Source organism: Caretta caretta, chromosome 24 (assembly GCF_965140235.1).
Source record: "Caretta caretta isolate rCarCar2 chromosome 24, rCarCar1.hap1, whole genome shotgun sequence".
In the NCBI taxonomy this organism is placed as follows: Eukaryota; Metazoa; Chordata; order Testudines; family Cheloniidae; genus Caretta; species Caretta caretta.
In genome coordinates, this window is record NC_134229.1 from 19534415 (window position 1) to 19557984 (window position 23570).

The 23570-nt window shown below is 52.6% G+C and overlaps 1 protein-coding gene across 7 annotated transcripts in view; it reads right to left on the minus strand.

The window, feature by feature from the left end:
* BCAM (basal cell adhesion molecule (Lutheran blood group)) overlaps window positions 1-23570 on the minus strand; it is a 33738-nt gene that overhangs the window by 5881 nt on the left and 4287 nt on the right. For all 7 annotated transcript variants that reach the window (XM_048828127.2, XM_048828126.2, XM_048828125.2 and 4 more), the window contains exons 2-10: window positions 12703-12830; window positions 11724-11940; window positions 11105-11175; window positions 10760-10856; window positions 10295-10477; window positions 2494-2618; window positions 2067-2223; window positions 1411-1526; window positions 882-1023 (exon numbers count right to left, since the gene is read on the minus strand). In XM_048828127.2, coding sequence (XP_048684084.2) covers window positions 882-1023; window positions 1411-1526; window positions 2067-2223; window positions 2494-2618; window positions 10295-10477; window positions 10760-10856; window positions 11105-11175; window positions 11724-11940; window positions 12703-12830 — 1236 coding nt within the window. The remainder of the gene's footprint in view (window positions 1-881; window positions 1024-1410; window positions 1527-2066; window positions 2224-2493; window positions 2619-10294; window positions 10478-10759; window positions 10857-11104; window positions 11176-11723; window positions 11941-12702; window positions 12831-23570) is intronic.

Sequence of the window (23570 nt, forward strand, 5' to 3'; positions counted from 1 at the left end):
AGTCCCCAGCTGCCCTGGCATGGACCCCCTCCCATGCTGCCACCAGGTGTCCCCCTACCTCAGCTCCTGACCCCAGGGAGCCCCACCCTGCATCCCCAGGTTCCCGGACACCAAGCCCCCACCCTGACCCTCTTCCTGGGCATCACTGGCCCCTGCCCCAGAAAGGGACACCCCAGGACCCTGCGCCCCCTGAGCCTGGAACACTCCCCGTCACGGCACCCGGCCACTCCAGGACTCCCCAGGCACAGCCCCCTGTGGTATGGTTCTGAGCCAGGGCCTGTCCACCACCTCTGCCCTGCCACCCCCTGTGGGGATACAGGGCAACCAGCTTCGTCTGGCCCAGCAGGGCAGGCCGGGGGCGAAGAGGGGCTAGAACTGACGGGTCTGAATGGATGAGTCTGCACCCACAATGCTCCATGGCTGGACATGGAGACTCGGGGCCCACACGGAGGCAGCGGAGATGCTGAAGCGCGTGTCTGGAGGGTGGATTCTCGGTCTGACGCTCCTGCCCACACGGGCTCTGCCAACGCTCGACAGTACCAGGCGAGCCTCCATGTGTGCTCTGATGCTCTCACCCCCTGGGCCCCATCCCATCCGTCAGGGGTGTGAAAAATCCAGCTCCTTCGCGCACAGCTTTGCTGGCAAAGGCCCCCATCCTCCGGTGTAGACACAGCATCGCTAACGTCCTTGCGGGAGGTGGTGCGGCTCTGCCGTCAGCCTTACGCTGCACCCACCCTGGGGGCTCTGCCCAGAGAGAGACGCGGGGCTAGCTGCTCTGCTGGAGATGCGGCCTTGGGAATTCGACATTGATCTGCCACCCCATGCCCTGTCCCAGCTGGGGGGCACGCCCCACGTCTGTGCACCGGGAGGGAGCTCCGTACCTTCCACGGTAACCTGGATGGTCTGGTCCCGCTGCAGCCCCGGGACGCTGGGCACAGAGGCCTCGCAGGTGTAAGTGCCGGCCATGTGGTACGAGACCGAGTGCAGGGTGTGGGTGTCCCCATGAGCCACTCGCTCCTTGCCCTGCAATGAGAGAGGACGCCGGGGCACTGTGCTGCAAGGAGCAGGGTGGGGGCTCAGTAGGGGGTGCTCTGCCCTGGCCGTCAGCGCTGGCCCCAATGCCCCCACGTGGTACTGGGGGGGCTATGCTGCAGGGCGTGGGATGGGAGAGCAGGTTCCCCAGAATCAGCTATTACCCAGATGTCCTTGAAAAATCACGGTTTGTGAGATTTCTGCCTCATTTCACCCCAGAGCGGCTGCATCTTAGTGCCAAGCGAGGGATCCCTATATAAACAGCCCCTGCACCCCACCCCAGAGGTGGCTGCATCTAAGCGCTGGGGGAGGGTCCTTGTATAAACAGGCCCCCCTGCAGGGCCTGCCGATACCTAGTCAAGCCCCGGTGGATCTCACCTTCCTCCACACCAGTTTGGGGGGCTGGGAGCCCTGGCCGGAGCAGGTGAGTGTGACATCTCCACCCAGGGGTACTGTCACTCGTCTGCCTGGGTGCAGGGTCAGGGGGTCCAGGTCTGTTGTGGGGGAAGAGAGGGGCAGGGATGGGCTAAGCTGTAATGCAGAAGGTTCCTCAAAACATACCCCCTCCCTTCCTGGTGTGAGCATCCCAAGCCAGTTCCCTGAGGCATTTATGCCACCCCTCCCCTCTCCACCCTGGGGCACTCCCCCCCACCCCTCCCCCAACACGTCCTGGGGCACTCATGCCACCCCTCCTCCACTTCAATTGTATCTCCCAGAAGCCCCTGGGGCACTCACAGTGGATGTGTGTGTGGGGGGTGATGGCATATTTCCCAACAGCCTCTGGGGCACACACATTTGATGGGGGGGGGGGGGGGAATGGTGTATCTCCCAGCAGCCCCGGGGCACTCACAGTTGACGGGGGGGGAGGAGAGGGGGGGGAATGGCGTATCTCCCAGCAGCCCCTGGGGCACTCACAGTGGATGTGTGTGTGTGGGGGTGATGGCATATTTCCCAGCAGCCTCTGGGGCACGCACATTTGACTGGGGGGGGGGGGGGGGAATGGCGTATCTCCCAGCAGCCCCTGGGGCACTCACAGTTGACGTGGATGATCACCTCCTTCTCCAGCTGCACCTCGGGCGGGCTGTCGAAGTCCAGCACCTGGCACCGGTAGGTCCCGCTGTTGGCCCTGGAAACGCTGGGCAGGGTCAGGACCCCGTCCTGCTTGGTGGCCAGTTCCATGGCCTGGGAGGCCTGGGGGGATGGGGAGGTGTTCAGGGCAGCCCAGTATCCCTCCCCGGGCTCAGCCCCACGGGGCCCGGGCACCTCCTCCACCCCCACAGGGCTCAGCCCCACGGGGCCCGGGAACCCCCTCCTTCTCCCACAGAGTTCAGCCCCACGGCGCCTGGACACCTCCTCCACCCCCACAGGGCTCAGGTGCCCGGGGAAACCCGGGATCTCCCACCCCTGGGGCCTGGGCTGCCCGGTATCCCCCCATCCCAAACCCGGTATCCCCACCAATACCTGCACTCGGTAGAAGATGTACTCCGGCTCAGGCTGCCCATCCCCCTGGCACCGCAGCCTCACGTCGTCCCCCTCCTTGATCACCACGGGAGACTCCAGCGTGAACTCCACGTTCTCCGTGAAATCTGGGGGTGGGGTCAAAGGTCATGAGTTAACACCCCTACCCCAGCATGGGGGGAGGTTACGGAGCAGCACCAGGAGTGCGAGTGTGTGACTGAGGGTCTCTGTGCATGCAGTTGCCCAGTTCACACACCCCAAGGCCAGAAGGGGCCACTGTGACCATCTGGTCTGGCCCCCAGCATAGTGCGGGCCAGAGACCTGCTCCAAATCATTCCTGTGACGAAGTGGGACTGTTCTTAATGTTTTCTTTGAATACTGTGTGGGTGCCTCAGTTTCCCCATGCAGTTCTTAAGTATTTAGGTGGTGGGATAAGGGTGTGTGATTGTTGCAGAGCCTTAGTGGGCCAGTGTGATGCTTTCTGCACAGAGAATGGCTGACACCCTGTCTCCTGGCAACTGATGGCTTGGGCCCCTCCCCTGCAAAGGTGCCAAGTGAAGGGGCTGGAGAACAAAGAGATCAGGTGGCCTCCTGGCCCGGGAAAGAGACAAAGGCCAGAGGAGGGGCTGGAGAGTTTCAGTTTAGAACTGGGAGGGAAAAGGGGGGAAGCCCAGAACCAGAGTCTGGGCTCCCTGCCCCCCAAGATGGACCTGACTGAGGGGTCCTGTTTTCTGTACCTACAAGCTCTGTGTTAGACCATGTTCCTGTCGTCTAATAAACCTTCTGTTTTCCTGGCTGGCTGAGAGTCACATCTGACTGCGAAGTTGGGGGGCAGGACCCTTTGGCTTCCCCAGGACCCCGCCTGGGTGGACTCGCTGTGGGAAGCGCATGGTGGGGCAGAGGATGCTGAATGCTCCAAGGTCAAACCCAGGAAGGTGAAAGCTGCGTGAGCTTCTTGTCCTGGAGACAAGCTGCTCCCAGAGAGGAGTACTTTGGAGCAGTTCCAGAGCATTGCCCAGTGACTCTGTGACAACTGGTGGCAGAAGTGGAATCGACTGCACCCCGTGGACCGAGCGTCCAGCCAGGGCCGGCTCTAGGCACCCACAAACCAAGCACGTGCTTGGGGCAGCTCTTTTCAAGGGGTGGCACTCTGGTCCCCCCCACCCCTCCCTTTTTTTTTTGGTTTTGGCAGCACTCCGCTTGGGGAGGCAAAAAAACCTACAGCTGAAGAGCAGAGTGACGGCCTGTCACCATCTCCTTAAGAAGGACGTTGTAACCCTGTGCAGAAAGAGAGGGTCGCGCATTGGATAGTTCACCAAAGCAGTTAACCATGCAGCTGGAGGAGGATGACCGCTCTAAGGAGCAGATTCCTGACCCCAAATGGGGCTATAGCAGGATCTGGGAGCAGCTGGAGTGGGAGCCAGGCATCCCCGAGAGTCCTGTCCCCAACCAGACGGGGGTCTTCACGATCGTGTTCCCCATCTGGGGATCGGAGATGGATGGGAGATGTCAATGGGGACACATTCCTGGGGTGGCGAGACCCTGGGACACAGCAAACTGTTGTCAGGCCCCGGATGGTGCAGCCTCACCAGATGCTGAGGGGCCGTGTGAGGGTCCCAGGGATGAAGCCCCTCGCCCTGCCTATGGCCCAGATCCCTGTGCAGACCCAGGACGGGTGGGGCTGGCTGGTCGTTGGGGTTCTCCAGGATACCAGCTGTGAGACCCTGTTGGGGGGTGACTGTCTCTCTTTGGGAGCAGATCCAGGCCCTGCTCCTATAATGGCCGAGGGTTTGAATTTGAATCCAGGGAACCAATCGGCGGAGAGGGAAATGGTCAGTGATGCATCCGATGAAGTGAGCTGTAGCTCACGAAAGCTCAAATAAATTGGTTAGTCTCTAAGGTGCCACAAGTACTCCTTTTCTTTTTGCGAATACAGACTAACCCGGCTGTTACTCTGAAACCAGTGAAAATACAGATGACCTGGCTGGCAGGGGGGAGGAGCTGCTAGGCTCAGGTTACCTGCCTGCCTGTAACCAGACCTCTGGGGCTGGGCGGGACAGAGAGATTCATAGATACTAACGTCAGAAGGGACCATTATGATCATCTAGTCTGACCTCCTGCACAACGCAGGCCACAGAATCTCACCCACCCACTCCTGTGAAAAACCTCACCTATGTCTGAGCTATTGAAGTCCTCAAATCGTGGTTTAAAGACTTCAAGGAGCAGAGAATCCTCCAGGAAGTGACCTGTGCCCCATGCTACAGAGGAAGGCGAAAAACCCCCAGGGCCTCTTCCAATCTGCCCTGGAGGAAAATTCCTTCCAGACCCCAAATATGGCAATCAGCTAAACCCTGAGCATATGGGCAAGATGTTCCCCGCCCCCTTACACACCGGAGAGGGGGCTCCCGCTGGCTCTGATGCAGTAAGGAGAGCAGCAAGCTCGCTGTCTGCTCCCACTGGGACAGCAAGGCCAGCGCTGAGCAAGGGAGGAGCTGAGACCCCAGCTGAATGGGGGGACCCACAGGCAGGGCAGGACGGCTGCCCACCAGGTTTGCCATGTCCAGAGGCGCTGCTGGGAAGTGATCCCACGGCAAGGAGGGAGCGACCAGGGACAGGGCTCAGTGGGGCTGTGACCCCAGGCCCAGCCCGCGAGAGGGAGCAGGTCCCACTCCCACCCCCAGCAGCTCAATTCCAGACCGAGCCACAGAAGGATCCCTCCTTGGAGGGGCTGAGGGGACTTGCTGGCCACAGGCTGCAAACCCCCGTGGGGAAGGCTGCAGGGACAGATTCCCATGGGAGAAGGGATTCCTGTACTGGGAAGGGGCTCTCCCAGGGGAAGTAGAACTGCGGGGGATCAGGAGGCCGCTGGGGGTGCCCCAGAAGTGTCGCCGCCGGCTGTCGTACCTGGCCCACGATGTCCCTCTCTCGGGACGCCAGGGGATCCAGGCCCCAGGCAGCACCGTGACTGGCCTGGAGTCTGGGATGCAGCCTGGGAGCACGGCAGGTCCTGTGACCCCAGCCAGAGAGGGGGGAAGGCTGGGACAAGGGGGAAGCCCCCTTGAGACCCCTGCCCAACATAGAGGAACCTTTCCAGAGGGGGGCTCTGGACATAGTGGGGCCCCTCAGCAAGGCGACCTGGGCAGGGAAGAAATACGTCCTGGGGGTGATGGATTTCGCCACCTGCTACCCAGGGGCAGGGGTTCTGTCCTCCACCGAGGCAGGCCCCAGGGCAGAGGCGCTGCTGACCATCTTCAGCAGAGGGGGGTCCCCTGCGGGGTCCTTACAGACCAGGGGTCCAATGTCCTGTCAGCCCTGCTCCAGGGCTGGTGGGAGAAATGGGGGGGGGGGGGTCTAGCCCACCCGGGCCTCTGCAGGTCACCCTCCATCCCACAGGCTGGTGGAGAGAGTTTATGGGGCCCTGGGGATGATGCTGAGGACTTCTATGAATCAGCATCCGCAGGATGGGGACAAGGACCTGCCCCACCCATGGTATGGGGACATGCCCCAGGAATCCACAGGGTTCTTCCCTTTCAAGCTGCTGTGTGGGAGGAGAGTGAGGGGACCCCTGGACCTGGAAAGGGACAGTCGGGAGGAGAACAGGGAAGACCCCCTGGTGGATCTCTCCCCTGAGGTGGGGGCCAATCCTCCCATCAGGTGTCCCGCGTTCAGAGTCACTGGGAAAACAGCCCAGAACCTGGAGAGAGAGGTCAAGGACATGCTGGCTTTAGAGGTGATCCAGCCATTCAACAGCCCATGGGCCTCACCCATGGGGTTGTTCCCCAAGGAAGACGGGTCAATCTGGTTCTGTGGGGACTATCAGAAGCTTAATGCCATCACGGTGTCTGATGCCTACCCCCAGGGCCGCCGGGGGGAGGGGGGGAGCAAGTGGGGCAATTTGCCCTGGGCCCCGCAGGGGCCCCCAGGAGAGTTTTCAATGCCGCTGAACACACCCGGAGTGAAGGACCCGCCCCCGAAGACCCACTGCCACTTCTTCCACTCCGGGTCTTTGGCGGCAATTCGGTGGCAGGGGTCCTTCCGCTCCATGTCTTCGGCCAAGTGCCCTGAAGATCCAGAGTGGAAGGACCCCCACCACCGAAGATCCCAGGCACCCTGAGTCCTCTGGGTGGCCCTGCCTACCCCATGCCTAAGCCTGATGAGATTCTAGACAAGCCGGGGGGGGGGGGGGGGGGGAGGCTCATTACCTCTCTACTAGGGATCTCACCAAGGGCGACTGGCAGGTGCCTTTGGACCCAGATGCCAGATTGAAATCTGCCTTCACCAGCCCTTTGGGGCTCTCTGAGTTCCTGGTCCTGCCTTTCGACCTCGAGGGGGCGTCGGCCGCCCCCAGCGCCGGGTGGATCGGCTACTGAGGGGGATGGAGAACTTGGCCCTGGCGTCCACTGATGACATGTGTGTCTTTAGCCAGACCTGGGAAGAACACGTGTTCCAGGTGAAGAGGGGGCTGGGTCACCCCAAGGAGGCAGGACTGACGGTAACAGCTGGAAGGCGTAAGGTGGGGATGGCAGAGGTGTCGTACCTGGGCCACAAGGTGGGGAGCGGCTGCCCAAGCCCAGAGCCATCCAAAGCCAAGGTCAAGATGGGGGCTCTTAACCAAGAGAGGCACGGGCCACATAAACTTTCCCACATGCAGCCTGCGAGTGCCATCAAGCACATCCGACCTAAGGGAGAGCGTGAAACTGGAAGGCCCTGGTGTAACTCCCACCAAGGAATGGGAGAGATGCTGGGGCATCCATGGGAACGTTGGTGGGTTCGACTTCCCCACGTCAACGGCTAAAGTGACCTCGCTCAGTTTGGTCTTGAAGTGGGGAGAGATGTCACGAAGTGGGAATGTTCATAATGTTTTCTCTGAATACTGTGTGGGTGCCTCAGTTTCCCCTATGCATTTAAGTATCTAGGTGGTGGGATAAGGGTGTGTGATTGTTGCAGAGCCCTAGAGGGCCAGTGTGATGCTGTCTGCACAGAGAATGACCCACACCCTGTCTCCTGGCAACTGATGGCTTGGGCCCCTCCTCTGCAAGGTGCCAACTGAAGGTGTTGGAGAACAAAGATCAGGTGGCCTCCTGGCCCAGGAAAGAGACAAAGGCCAGAGGAGGGGCTGGAGAGTTTCAGTTTGGAGCTGGCTAGGGAAATGGAGGGGGGCCCAGATGGGGCTCTGGCCTCCTTGGCCCCAAGATGGACTTGACTGAAGTGTCCTGTTCTCTGTATCTACAAGCTCTGTGCCAGATCATGTTCCTGTCGTCTAATAAACCTTCTATTTTACGCTGGCTGAGAGACACATCTGACTGCGAAGTTGGGGTGCAGGACCCTCTGTCTTCCCCAGGACCCCGCCTTGGCGGACTCGCTGTGGGAAGAGCACAGTGTGGAAGGGGATGTTGAATGCTCCGAGGTCAGACCCAGGAAGGTCAAAGCCGTGTGAGCTTCTTGCCCTGCAGACAGGCTGCTCCCAGAAAGGAGGCTCCCCCAGAGTCTTGCCTGGCTTTGTAGGGAGTAGTTCCAGAGCATCGCCCGGGGACTCTGTGAGAGTTCCCGTGGCTTATCTCCCTGGAAACAGCCTGTCTTGGTTTAAAAATCAGCTCTGACAGAGAATCCACCACGGCCCCTGGTAGGTTGTTCAATCCTGAACTCTGCAAATTTCTGTCTGCATTTGTCCAGCCGCTGGGGAATGTTAGACCTTCCCCTGCCCAACTAAGGAGCCTGCTAGCAAATATTTGTTCCCCAGGTAGAGACTTGGACTGGGATCACGTCACCCCTTCACCTTCTCTCTGTGAGACTAAACAGCCCTGAGTTCTGAGGCAATCACTACAAGGCAGGTTTTCTGACGCTTTCATCATTCTCTGGCTCTTCTCTGACCCCCTCCAATCGACCAGCATCCTCCTGGACCCAGGATTCCAGCAGCAGTCATGCCCATGCTAAATCCAGATGGAAAATAGCCTGTCTGCTCCTACTGGCAGTTCCCCCATTTACACCTCCAGGATCGCAGGAGCTCTTTCGGTCTCAGCTTCGCGCCAGGAGCTCGCATTCAGTTGCTTATCTGCCCCCCCCAAATCTTTTCCAGAGTCGTTGCTTCCCAGCACCCTCCCGTAAGGGTGGCCGAGATTCCCAGATGTGTGATTGACATTTTGCCATAGTTAAATGCATATTGTGTGTTGATGCCCAGCTTACCGAGTGAGCCAGATTTCTCTAACTCAGTGGCCCGTCCTCTTCAGTATTTACCACTCCCCCAATTTTTGTGTTATCAGCAAACTTTATCTGGCAGGATTTTGTTTTCTTCCAGGTCATGGATAAAATTGTGAAAAGCGCAGGGCCAAGAACAGACCTCTGCAGGCCTCACTGGAAAACCACCAGCTCGAGGACAATTCCCTGTTTAGTTACGTTTTGAGATCAATCAGTTAGTCAGTTTTTAATCCAGCTACTGTGCGCTATGTTCATTTTCTATCTTTCTAGATTTTTAATCAGAACGTCCTGTGGTACCAAGCCAAAACCCTTACAGAAGTCTGTCGGTCATGTCAATACTGTTATCTTGAGCAATCAAACTTGTCATCTCATCAAAAACAGCTACCAAGTTAGCTTGACAGGATCTATATTCCTTAGACCCCTGATGATTCATATTAACTACATCACCCTTCTTTAATTCCTTCTTAGTTGAGGCCTCTATCGGCCACTCTGTTACCTTGCCCAGGCCCAGCTCAGGCTGACCTGCCTATAATTACCTGGATCACCCTGTTTTACCCCCTTAAAAACTGGCATCACCTTTTTTTCTTCCAGTCTTTTGGAACTTCCCCAGGGCTCCAGACTTCCTGAAAATCAACATTAACAGCCAGCTCCTTTAACCTCTGGGATAAGACTTATCTGGTTCTGCTGACTTAAAAGGTCTAACCTTAGTAGCTTTTGTTTAACATCCTTCAGAGATACTAGTGGAATGGAAAGAATGTTATTACCATGTGATAAGATATAATCAGTTTTATCCCCAAATACAGAGCAGAAATATCTACTGAGCACTTCTGCGTTTTCTGCCTTATTAGTGATAATTCTACCATAGCTGTATAATAATAGACCAATACCATTATCAGCATTAGTTTTGTTCCTAATACATTTTTTAAAGCTCATAATTGTCCTTAACTCTGCTGGCCATAGATGGCTCCTAGCATCCTTTTGCTTCCCTTATCAATTTTCTACAATTCCTAACTTCTGATTTATATTCATTCCTATCAACTTCCCCTTTCTTCCATATATATATACATATATATATACACACACACACACACACTTTGTAGTTGCCTTTCACTTCCCTTCTAAACAAGGTTGGTTTTTTAACCAGCACAGTTTTCTTCCTCAGTTGTGGAATTGTGCTTTTGGGCATCACGTAAGGTGTTCTTAAATTATTCCCCTGTTTCTGTGCAGCAGTTGCAAGATGCTTTTGCACAAGAGCCCCATCATGCACATACACCAGTAAGAACCAATGGCATGCCTGTGAGGGGAGAGACTGCAGGCCAGGGCGGAATTCACAGCACTGTATCAGGCTGCATGTCTCACAGACAGTACTGGCTGAACTGGTGCTACTGCGCACAAGTGTGTGCAAGGTCAGTCCCCCTGCACGTGTCTGTGCAAGGCAGGGGGAGGTTTCCAGTCTTGGTGCGTGTGTCAGGCTCAGTGCCGATGCAAGCCTAGTGTCCCGCGCATGCACACACACACACTTGTGCAAGGCTAGCATCCTCGTGCATATGCCATACCTGTGCCGGCACACTCGTACTGCCAGTGTCCCGGGGGTTCGAGGGTTACTCACAGTGCAGCATGAGGCTGAAGCGCTCTGAGGTGGTGTTGCCCACCTGCCCCCGGGGCAGTGGATACTGGACCAGGCACTGGAACTGGGCATCCTTATCGGCCTTGCTGGGGCGCAGATAGAGGGTGCTGGACACAGACTGCAGCCCTGAGGCCTCCTTCACAGAGCGAGACACCACGTAAAGGTCTGGGGGAAGAGCAGGGGGGTCAGCACCCAGGGGGACGAGGACACAGGGGTCAGCGCAGGGGGAGGGGACGACGAGGACACAGGGGTCAGCGCGGGGGAGAGCACAGAGGTCAGGGCAGGGGGGCAGCGGGGAGTGCAGGGGGCACCACCAGTAGGAGGTCGGGGAACACGCTGTTGGGGAGGTGGGTGAGGGGCAGGCCGGGGGGTCCTGGCAGTCAGGCAGGGGAACTGGAGGGGCCCAGCAGCAGCGCAGGTGTGGGGAGGGGGCGTTGTCTCTGTTACCGTCATTGCGTTCAGTGGGGGCTTCCAGGCGGGCCCCATCCTTGAACCAGCTGATGGTGGGGGCGGGATTGGCGTTCCGGCTGCTGCAGGTGGCAATCTGGGCACAGGCACACGACATCACTCCCAGCACAGGCCCCCCCTTACCCATACCCCCGACATAGATGTCCCCTCCCCCCTCACGCAGTGCAGGGACCCCTTGGTCAGAGGGAGGTGCCAGGGGCTGGGGACCCCAGTTCCAGAGTGCTGGGTCTGAGTGACCCTAATGAACTATGGGACCCGACCCCCACCCAGGGAAGGGCCCCCACTCCTGCAGCTTAGTGCCTCCCTGCCCCTGGGTCACCTCACCTCTGATGCCGACCGCTCCATCACGGACAGGATCCCGGGGTTAGCGGTGAGCGCCGGGGGCTCGGGCGGTTCTGCAGGGAGGAGAGCAAGCAAGCGTGAAAACCGAACCGAACCAGGCCAGGCCCGGCTAGGCCCAGAGTGCCGGGGTTGGGGGGGCAGTGACAGAGAACCCCGCCGGGGAGGGGTCTGCAGGGCAAGGGTCAGTCAACTCCTGCCTCACAGAGGCACGAGCAGCTGGGGCTGCAGGAGGTCACAAGCGCGAGAGGCCGGCGTGCGAGGGGCCAGCGTGCGAGGCCCATTCCCTGTAGCATCTGTGTCCCTGCACCCGGACATAAGTGAGTGGGATCCCTGGGCCTGCTTCAGCGAGCTTGGCCAGGGGCAGCTCCATCCATGGAGCCAGCCTCAACCTAGCGAGCAGGGGCCTCACGCAAGGGGAGGGCTCGGCTGGCTGGGCTGGAGTGGGGGGGGCTGAGGGAAGGGGGCACAGTCCCAAGGAAGGGGTAAGATTAGGGACATGGGGGCAGCGAAGGAGGTGCAGTGCCAGCTGCCGGAGGGTGTCTACCGCCAGCCTGGGAAGGGAAGCTGGGGGGTGCCAGGGCACCTGGGGGGGGTCTCTCACCGTACACCCGGAGCTGGGCCACCCCCTCGGCGCTGCCTGCGGTGCCCGCTGTCACCTGGCAGGAGAAGGCCCGCTCATCGCTCACGTCGGCCTTCGGCAGGACCAGGCTGAGATCGGGGTCCATGTGGACACGGCCTGAGTACTCGGTGCCCTGGTCCACCCCCCCGCGGCCCCCCTCGCTGTAAGCCACACGGCGCCGCTCCCCATCCCGGTCCGTCTGGGGGGAGGGGAACAGAGTTAGTGACTGCCCCCTTGCACAAGCGGGATTCACCCACCAACACCCTTTTGCACACGCAAGTGTTGGATTCACCCCAGACACAGGATACAAGTGTTGCAGATACAAGAGAACTGGATAAATTCCAGGTTAGGTTCATGAATGGCTCTTAGCCAGGCTGGGTAAGGAATGGTGTCCCTAGCCTCTGTTCGTCAGAGGATGGAGATGGATGGCAGGAGAGAGATCACTCGATCATTACCTGTTGGGTTCTCCCCATCTAGGGTACCTGGCCCTGGCCACTGTCTGCAGACAGGACACTGGGCTGGATGGACCTTTGGTCTGACCCCGTCTGGCCGTTCTTATGAGTGTGGGATTCACCCCAATGCCCCCTCCTTGCATACATGTGTGAGAGAGTTACCCTCAATGCTCTCCCTTGCACACGCATGTGTGGGGTTCACCCTCAACACCTCCCTCGCACATGCATGTGTGGGGACATCCCCTTCACAGCCCCCTCTCTCACACACACACAAACACAGGATGTCACATCCAGCCCCACCCATGGGATTCTGACACCCCCTTTGAGTACAATTGGATTCACACCCACAGCACCCCCAGGCAGTAACACAACCCCCACCATGTACAGTGAGACACATGCACCCCTCCCCCCACAGCCCCCAGGGACAGGATTCACACCAGCCCCCCCATGACACCCTCTCCCCGAGTCACACTCCCCAGCCGCTCGCACACACGTGCCAGGATACTCACGATGAACCATTCCACCAGGCGGGCGTCAGGTGACCCGGTGATACTGTGCGTACAGGGGATGGTGACCGGGGATCCCAGCAGCACCTCGACCTGCGCTGGTACTGAGATCTGCACCACGGCCAGGCAGCCTGGGGGGCAGGATGGGGGGGGGGTGAGACAGGGCCCCATAGTTCCCACAGGGCCAAGAGCACCCCTGGATGCTCCCTATGGCCCACTATTGTCCCTCCGACCCAACACCCCCCCATGGTTCCATATCCCCCTCCTCCAGCCCCAGAGAACCAACAACCCCCCTATGGCTTGGTGTCTCCACGTCTCCTTCCATCCCTCACAGTCCTGCCCCCAGAGCTCTGCAGATCTCAGGAGCTGGGGGATGGGTGAGGGGTAGGGGGAATGGGGTGAGAGGAAGGGCAGAGGAAGTGGGGGGTTGAGGCGGGAGAAGGGAGGTGTGTAGGGAGTGGGGGGGTAAAGAGGGGAGAAGCGAGGGGGCGAAGGGAGGTGTGTAGGGGAGTTAGGGGGAGAAGGGAGGTGTGTAGGGAGTGGGGAGGTTGAAGGGGGAGAAGGGAGGTGTGTAGGGTGGAGTTGGGGGAGAAGGGAGGTATGAAGGGAGTGGGGGGTGTGACGCATGGCCAAAAAGGGTTAAACATCCTGCAGAATAAACAACCCACAGAAGAATAACCCGCAGAATAAATAACCCACCTGTGGGGAGATACACAAACAATATTTACATATGTCTGAGTGGGGTCGACAATGTCATCAACAGTCCCTGTCAGTGCTGTATTCTGATATTCAGAGGTTAAAAGAAGATCCTAGCATTTAAATGAATTGTAAACATGGGATATCTCGGTGTTCATCTCTCTTTGAACTGTGCTGGGAATGGTGGAGGAAAAAGCAAATCATAGAATCATAGAACTGGAAGGGACCAGTCGAGAGGTCTCTAGTCCAGTCCCCTGCACTCATGGCAGGACTAAGTATTATCCAGACCATCCCTAACAGGGGTTTGTCCAACCTGCTCTGAAAAATCCCCAATGATGGAGATTCCACAACTGCCCTGGGCAATTTATTCCAGTGCTTAACCACCCTGACAGGTAGGAAGTTTTTCCTCATATCCAACCTAAACTGCTCTCGCTGCAATTTAAGCCCATTGCTTCTTGTCCTGTCCTCAGAGGTTAAGGGGAACAATTTTTCTCCCTCCTCCTTGTAACAACCTTTTATGTACTTGAAAACTGTTATCGTGTCCCGTCTAAGTCTTCTCTTTTGCAGACTAAACAAACCCAGTTTTTTCAATCTTCCCTCATTGGTCATGTTTTCTAGACCTTTAATCATTTTTGTTCCTCTTCTCTGGATTTTCTCCAATTTGTCCACATCTTTCCTGAAATGTGGTGCCCAGAACTGGACACAATACTCCAGTTGAGGCCTAATCAGTGCAGAGTAGAATGGAAGAATTACTGCTCGTGTCTTGCTTACAACACTCCTGCTAACACATCCCAGAATGATGTCTGCTTTTTTTGCAACAGTGTTACACTGTTGACTCATATTTAGCTTGTGATCCACTATGACCTCCAGCTCCCTTTCTGCAGTACTCCTTCCTAGGCCGTCATTTCCCATTTTGTATGCGTGCAACTGATTGATCCTTCCTAAGTGGAGTACTTTGCATTTGTTCTTATTGAATTTCATCCTATTTATTCAGACCATTTCTCCAGTTTGTCCAGATCATTTTGAATTTTAATCCTATCCTCGAAAGCACTTGCAACCCCTCCCAGCTTGGTATTGTCCGCAAACTTTATAAGTGTACTCTCTGTGTCATTGATGAAGATATTGAACAGAACCAGCCCCAGAACCAATCCCTGTGGGACCCCACTCGCTATGTCCTTCCAGCATGACAGTGAACCACTGATAACTACTCTCTGGGAACGATTTTCCAACCTGTTATGCACCCAGCTTATAGTAGTTCCATCTAGGTTGTATTTCCCTAGTTTGTTTATGAGAAGGTCATGCGAGACAGTATCAAAAGTCTTACTAAATTCAAGATATACCACATCTACCGCTTCCCCGTCCATCGACGAGGCTTGTTACCCTGTCAAAGAAAGCTCTCGGGTTGGTTTGAAATGATTTGTTCTTGATAACTCTATGCTGACTGGTTTCAGAGTAACAGCCGTGTTAGTCTGTATTCGCAAAAAGAAAAGGAGTACGTGTGGCACCTTAGAGACATGCTAACCAATTTATTTGAGCATAGGCTATGCTGACTGTTATTTATCAACTTATTATCTTCTAGATGTTTGCAAATTGATTGCTTATTTGCTCCATTATCTTTCCGGGTACAGAAGTAAAGCTGACTGGTCTGTAATTCCCCGGGTTGTCCTTATGTCCCTTTTCATAGATGGGCACTAGATTTGCCCTTTTCCAGTCATCTGGAATGTCTCCCATCTTCCATGACTTCTCAAAGATAATCGCTGATGGCTCAGATATCTCCTCAGTCAGCTCCTTGAATATTCTAGGATGCATTTCATCATCTAACTTGTGATTTGAAGACATCACTTGTCTAAGTAATTTTTGACTTGTTCTTTCTCTATTTTAGACTCTGATCCTACCTCATTTTCACTGGCATTTGCTATGTTAGACGTCCAATCACCACCAACCTTCTTGGTGAAAACCGAAACAAAGTCATTAAGCACCTCTGCCATTTCCACATTTTCTGTTATTGTCTTTCCCCCCTCATTGAGTATCTGGCCTACTCTGTCCTTGGTCTTCCTCTTGCTTCTAATGTATTTGTAGAATGTTTTCTTGTTTCCTTTTATGTCCCTAGCTAGTTTGATCTCATTTTGTGCCTTGGCTTTTCTAATTTTGTCCCTGCATACTTGTGTTATTTGTTTATATTCATCCTTTGTAATTTGACCGAGTTTCCACTTTTTATAGAACTCTTTTTTTGAGTTTTAGATAATTGAAGATCTCCTGGTTAAGCCAGGGTGGTCTCTTGCCAGACTTCCCGTCTTTCCTATGCAGTGGGATAGTTTGCTCTTGTGCCCTTTATAATGTCTCTTTGAAAAACTGCCAACTGTCTTCAATGGTTTTTCCCCTTAGACTTGCTTCCCATGGGATCTGACCTACCAACACCCTGAGTTTGCTAAAGTCTGCCTTCTTGAAATCCATTGTCTTTATTGTGCTGTTCTCCCTCCTACCATTCCTTAGGATCATGAACTCTGCCATTTCATGATCACTTTCACCCCAGTTGCCTTCTACTTTCAAACTCTCAACCAGTTCCTCCCTATTTGTCAAAATCAAATCTAGAACAGCCTCCCCCCCAGTAGCTTTCTCCACCTTCTGAAATATAGCCTTATGTGAATCCGTATAGCTAAGTACCGGTGATGGACCTCCTTCAAAGTCATCCTGATTACCTTTTGTTCTGCAAGGAAATCCCAGCTTGTCAAAGAGGACATGAAATTGTATAAAAGAGCCTTGGGTCCTGATTCTGTCATCTCAGATCTGCTTAAGCTTCATCCGGGGAAGTTTGAATCACAAGACTGAGGTCCCAGTTATGCTGGTATGCTCTGAATATGAGCTTTGGACATTGGACTATGAACTGAATTCTAAAGGAACTCTTTGCAACTACAAAGTTCACCATCTCTGCTATGAATCTGAACCTCAAGAATTGAGCTCATGTCTGTATGTATAATGATCTTTTAACCATTCTCTCTTGTTTTTTAATAAATTTTAGTTTGGTTAATAAGAATTGGCTGTAGGGTGTATTTGGGTAAGATGTGAAACGTTCATTAACCTGGGAGGTGATGTGCCCGATCCTTTGGGATTGGTAGAACCTTTTCCTTTATATGATGAAATAAGATTTACGGAAATTTTCATCATATTTGACGTGGGTACCTGGATGGAAGCTTGAGGCTGGATTACTTTAAGGGAACTGTGGTGTTAGGACTTCTGAGTGACCAGTAAGGTAATAAAAGGTGGCGTTTTATGCTGGCTTGGTGACTCTAAGTATTGGAATATCCACCAGCTTTTTGGGGTTTGGCTGCCCCATTCTTTGCAGTTCACCCTAATTGAGTGACCATAGCTGGCTCCCCACTAGGATCCTGGTCACAGAGGTGTAGTCATGCTTGCATACACATTACCACAGGTTAATTGGGTTTTTTGATCAGAACCACACACTTGTCAACATTTAATTTTAATACTGGAGAGTTTAAGGGTTAAAAATCAGTTACAGTGAGTGACCCCTGATCAAGATCCTGACAGAAAAAGCCTGGAAGAATTGTGCTCACAGAGAGGGTTGTCTTTGAAGCAAAAAGCCCCAGAGCAGGAACTGAAAAATCTATTAATTGCCAGTGATAAGGAAGCAGACCCCGTGAAAATGCTTGCAGTGAGAAACCAGCACCTAGAACTTGAACAAAAGCAAAAAATAGCTGTTATTGAAGGAGAAGCTGCTGAAAGAGAATGCCTGTGTTTTGAACATGAACAAAGAATAGCATATATTCGATTGCAGGAACTAGAAGCTAAGGCAAAAGTGGACAGACTTACACTCCAACTCAAGAGAATAAAGGAACAGGAACTGTATCATCCTGAAAAACCAGCTCCTCTCAACAGCAAAGATGGGGATAGAATCTATCCATTTTGTAACAATGTTGGTATGTTGTTTGACTCTAAGCAGTTGTTTTTGTGTAACCAAATTTACCCCAACACTGCCACCTTTTATGTAAATGCTTTTACTGTGAGCTCGGATGAAGGTAACCCCATAACTTGTGCAGAGAATGTAAAAGTCAATAGTAAAAGCCGTTCAGGGCAAATTACAGCTTCTAACATAACTCTTGTTAAAGCAGATCTTGTCAAAGAGGAAGATTACTTACCAAATAAGAGTGTGAATGTTGTAATCCTCTATGAATTTACTGTAAGTGTGCCTTTAGCCAGAACCCATCTTGAATGGAAAGGTGTTAAACATGAAGTTATAGCTGGTGTAAGGAAGCTATTGCCTAAGGATCTTTAGATTGGGGATAATATTAAAACTTTGTTCAGTCAAGTTGATGACATAAACCTGTCACAGGAAAGAAATAATTCTGAATCTGTGTCTACTAGGGGCAAGGATTTGCCTATGGAGGTTTCTCCAAATGTTTGTATGAGAAAGATAGCTGTTTATCTGTGAAGAGAAGCAGTGCATATGTGGAAGAAATTTCAGAATGTCTGTCTGGTATCTCAGAAGTGAATCTGGCATTAGATAGGGCTCAGGGAAATGTTTCTCTAGAGCAAATTAATGTTGGTGATCAGGTTAAAGCCCTAACTGAGGAAGGAAGGGGGACAGTCTTGGTGAGTGATACACTGGTGGCTGGTAAAGCTTGGGAAAGTTAAGCCTGACCCAGGTAAAAGGGATGTGCTTGAAGTAGCTCCGTGTAATAAGACACTATTTGTGGGGAACAGCAGTTTATCCGTTAAGGGAGGGGAAGGCAAAGAGAGTTTAGATGAGCCTAGGCAGCCTTCAAGGTTAGTGGAACATGAGTATCCCTATCCCTTACCTGTTACCTGTTACCAGTGCGGAGAATTGTGCCAGTGAAGGAAATGTTCCTGTGTCTGTTAGGGGTATTGACTTGCCTATGAAGGGAGCTACCCCGGTCTCCAAGCAGTTGTCTGTGAACAGCCCTGTGTGCTGGGACAAGGGGAATGAGATCCCAAGCTGTTTGTCTGTTAAAAGGGAATGTTTCTCCATCTCTTTTCTGTTTGTAGACCATACAGAAGAAGCCTGTCAGCCTACGATGGTTGAAAATGCATCAGTTAACCCAGAGCCAATTCTGGATATAACTAAAGCCCAGGAAGGAAGTGGTCCTGAATTTGTGTCTGCTAGGGATGATGACATTGCAACTAGGTTGCATCCAGTTGATGTCATAAAAAGCTCTGAGAGACCAAGTGATTCTGGTGCTTCTATTTTGCCTGTTGCTAGTGTGTTGCTGGGTAAAGATATGACAACCTTGTCTGATCAGGGTGATGATATAGCATGGGCACAAGGAAAGCATGAAGGTGATTGGACTAGGTTACCCACTGACAGTGTGGAAACTTGTAACAAGGAAGAGGATGCTTCTAATCTTGTGACTATGAAGTCTAGCAATTTACCCAAAAGGGGGTTTTGTGAAAATCCTCCTGAGGGGCCAGAGGTGATTCTGAATCTCTGTGAAACTCAGAAGGAGTTTGGTGATCTGTCTGTTGTGCCAAAGTTGGGTCTGGACATAAATAAAGCTCAGAAAGAACCTGTTGCAGTGCAGGATATTGCAGAAGGAAGATTTCTGAGTGAAGTCTTTGATGTCTGTGAAAAGGAATTGTTTCCACTGACTCTTCATGGGCCATGGTGGATAGTAAACAGTCTCTCTTCTGAGGAAAGTGTGTTGGTGCCTAGTGGACAAAGTCTTTCAAATGAAAATGAATCCACTGAATTTGCTTTGAAAAAAATCCATTGTGGATAGCTTTGAGGAGATTTCAGATGGAATAAAAATTGTTAGAGACTTTAAACAGCCCTATAAGCTTAACCAGCTTGTCGGGGAGACAAAGGTGTTGGGACATGACTGTCTCCATGTTGATTCTTTTGAGTAAACAATCTGTAGAGCAGGAGGACAGTGGTGCAGTTAATCTCCAAAGAACACAGGGGAGGGCAGGTAAACTCATCTCTACATATTTTGGATATGTCTTGTAATCTCTTAGTGAACTTGACATCTGACTCCATGTGGAAGCAGAGGTTGGTAAGGGAAGGACAAAATGAACCTTGAGTCTAACATGCTAGAGAAAATGGATGGTCTCTCTTTAAGAGTCCAGCTTTGGAATTGGTAACGATTGAGGATCTGAAAACTGGTAAACAGGTTAGTGTCTGCATTGATGCAAATTACCTGACTGAGTGGGGGGAGAAAAACTTGCCTGTAGCTGTTAGAAAAAGGACGCACCCAGCTGGCCAATGGATTCTGTGAAGCAAAAGAGTTCCGATTTTGACCCTCCAGAACAGGGAGAAAGGGAAAAAGTTTATCATGCTAATGAAAGCCACAGGTTAACCCTAAAATGCTAAAACCCCAATGGTATTGAGCCAAAGGCGTGGCCTGACAGAAACGATTGGGACTGTACACCTGTAATACATTGGATGTTAATGCTGATGTTAACTTCTGTGACTGTGGTGCGGATACCAAGAACTATAAAAATGTGCAATGTCCCTGGTCTCTTGAAAAACCCCTTGAACATGTTAAGAGTGGTGCATAATAGAAACCCTTGTGATTACGCTGTTTGGTTCAACAAGAACACACTTTGTACTAAAAAGCCTAATAATGGTAAGGTTTCACAGCTAATGCATAGACACATTTATAAAACTTTCCACAGCAGAAAAACCACTACAAGCTTGAACTGCTGTGCACAAAGGGAAACTGAGGTACAACACCTCACAGCCGTCATGGCTGAATGTCAGAGTAAGTGCTCTTTGAAAAACATTAATGGCTATGTTAAATTAACACATTGACCAAATCCTGGAATCACTAAAATGTTTCACAAAGTACGGACTAAGTTTTTGGCTAGGGCCAAAGCATACATCAACAATTTGGCCTTACAAATAATTCAACGTAAACATAGCTTATATCAATGTTGGAAGGTCCTTAAGGTGTATCTAGGAGCTGTAATTTTGCCCTTCCACACCAGTCTCACATTCGGGGTGTGATGCATGGCTAGAAAGGGTTAAACATCCTGCAAAATAACCCACAGAAGACATGTGGGGAGATTGTAGATAAATCTCTGCATTAAGCATCTTCGCATAACTGTGTATCATTTTCATAGGACTTTGTATTATGCCTCTTCATATAACCTTGTATTAAGTCTTTCCATATATACCTCTATCTTCATGCAACTTTGTATCAAATCCTTATATAGAAACTTTGTATTGAGCCTTGGTATAATGTGATAGCCCCTAAGGATAGTTAAGGTGGAAGAAAAATGTCTTTTCGCTAGGAGTAGAACAAGATTTCCCCCCTCTTAATCAATTGCCCTGTTGAATGAATGAGGTGTAAATGAGTGAGGCGTGGAAGGCAGCATCTCCCGATGGTTGCAACAGTTGGGGAGGGGATGGATGCCAGACTTAAGAACAATAAAACTTGTCAAGTGGGCTCATTAAAGAAGATCAGACGTATTGATGGCCTTGGGGGTTAGAAGCTAGCACCTTCTTTTGAAAACACCCTCTTTGAAAATAAATGTGGCAGCATGAAGACAACACCCAGACGGAAGAGCCACAGATGACCGACTGATACAAAAGACACAGATTTTGCATTTGCATGAGAGGGAAGCTGCTATAAATGTGAGGTGTCTTGCAGAGGGCCCTGGGTCTCGTCTTGTCAACATCGGAGCATCGATCCGGATCGACAGAAGCCCAGCTCCACCCCTCCCACATCTAACTCACCTGGCCAGTGAAGTTAAGGGGAGCAACTATTTGGTAACAACAACAAGACGGAGTGTGCTTGTGTGTGTATGTGAGTGCAGGAGTGTAATATCTCTCATGTGCATATGAGACAGTGTTGAGTATACATGGATTACCAATAAACGTGGCGCTTTGCCTTATCCCCCCGTAAAGATCCCGTGCAATACTTTAAGTACAAGATAATGTTTTGTGTTTTTATATATTTACATATGTCTGAGTGGGGTCAATAATGTACTCATCAGTCCCTGTCTGTGCTGTATTCTGATAGATCAGAGGTCAAAAGAAGATCCTAACATTTAAATGAATTGTAAACACGGGATATCTCGGTATTCATCTCTCTTTGAACTGTGCTGGGAATGATGGAGGAAAAAGCAAATGGCCCTACGTTAATTCGTATAGCTAAGTACCGGTGATAGGATGACTTTGAAGGAGGTCCGATTACCTTTTGTTCTACAAGGAAATCCTACCTTGTCAACGAGGATATGAAATTGTAGAAAAGATCCTTGGGTCCTGATTTGTCATCTCAGGTCTGCTTAAGCTTCATCAGGGGAAGTTTGAGTCGCAAGACTGAGGTCCCAGTAGTTTGGTTAATAAGAATTGGCTGTAGCGTGTATTTGGGTAAGATCTGAAACGTTCATTAACCTGGGAGGTGATGTGCCCGATCCTTTGGGATTGGTAGAACCTTTTCCTTTATATGATGAAATAAGATTTATGGAAATTTTCATCATATTTGATGTGGGTACCTGGATGGAGACCTGAGGCTGGATCACTTTAAAGGAACTGTGGTGTTAGGACTTCTGAGTGACCAGTAAGGTAATAAAAGGTGGTGTTTTATGCTGGCTTGGTGACTCTAAGAATTGGAATATCCACCAGCTTTTGGGGGTTTGGCTGCCCCATTCTTTGCAGTTCACCCTAATTGAGTGACCACAGCTGGCTCCCCACTAGGACCCCGATCACAGGGTGGGTAAAGGGGGGAGAAGGGAGGCGTGTAGGGAGTGGGGGGGAAGTGGGGAGAAGAGAGGCGTGTAGGGAGTGGGGGGGAAGTGGGGTGCAAAGGGAGTGGGGGGAATTGGGGGAGAAGGGAGGCGTGTATGGATTGGGGGAGTAAAAGGGGAAGAAGGGCTGGTGCAAAGGGTGGGGGATGGGGGAGAAGCGAGGCATGTAGAGAGTGGGGGTGGTAAAGGGGGGAGAAGAGAGGCGTGTAGGGAGTGGGGGGGTAAAGGGGGAGAAGGAAGGCATGTAGGGAGTAGGGGTAAAGAGGGGAAAAGTGCGGGTGCAAAAGGAGTAGGGAGGGTTAGGAGGAGAAGCAAGGGGGTGAAGGGGGCAGTAGGAGGAGCTGGAGGAGGTGGGGAAGCAGCGTCAGCCAGCAGCAGCTGTTTGAGATTCCAGGCGGGTCCTGCTAAGCTGGGTCTTTGTTCCAGGATAAAACCCCTTGGTGGGAGCAGAGGGGACCCGGCACAGACATGTGCCAGAAACACTCAGCGCCAGGGACATGCTGGGAGAGACAGACCCTGAGGGGTGGGAGGAGACAGAAAGACAGACCCTAGGGGTGGGACAGACGCATCACCACGATGCAGGAGAGATTATGGGCTAGAGAGGCAGGAAGCCCCCTTCTCCCCCCGGCACTGAGGTAGGGGGGGCATGGGCAGGCACTTGGCACAGACAGAGGGGGGGCCCTTGACTTGTTTTCCTGCCTGGAAGTGGCTGGGTGATGAGAGGCTTGCCTGGGGTAAAGGCCACGTGACAATGGCCTCACATTGGTAGAGCGTGTAACACACATACAGAGGAACACTAACACACTTGGTTTGCAGACAGACACACATGCTGGCCTGCACACCCGGTGCCCTCCTAACCCCGTCACACACACAATTCAGCCCCACTTTGCTGGCAGGACACACTAGCCAAGCGCCAGAGGACCAGCCCCCTGCATACCAGCCATTGCACACTCAAGCACTCACACGCCCACTCAAAGATTTGCACACACACACACTTCCTTGCACACCCCTCCGGCTGTAGACTCCCAGGAGTGTTTGCATGCTCAGGCTTGCACAGGGAAACGCACCTGCAAGCACGCATTAAAACAACCCCTGCTCGGATACAATTGCATGCACTCTTCCCAACTCCTTCTAAGAGCCCCACTCTGCACCCCCATCTCCAGAGACTGCCCAGCTGGGACCCAGGCTCCCGGATCGGTGCTCGGACCCTGCCCCCAACGTGCAGCTAGAACAGTGGTAAGAGCGAATCCCAGGGCATGGATCTATGGGGGGCACAGACCCCACGGCACTCGGGGCAGGGGGACAAGTCCTGGTTCTAGTGGCTAGGGTATGAACCCATAGTACTTGGAGGAGGGGTGGGGGGCTGGGATGTAATTTTTGCTGTGCTTACAATAAATCTGCAGGGAAGCTGAGCTGAGCAGGGCAGGGCTGGGACTTCAGTGGTGTTGGTG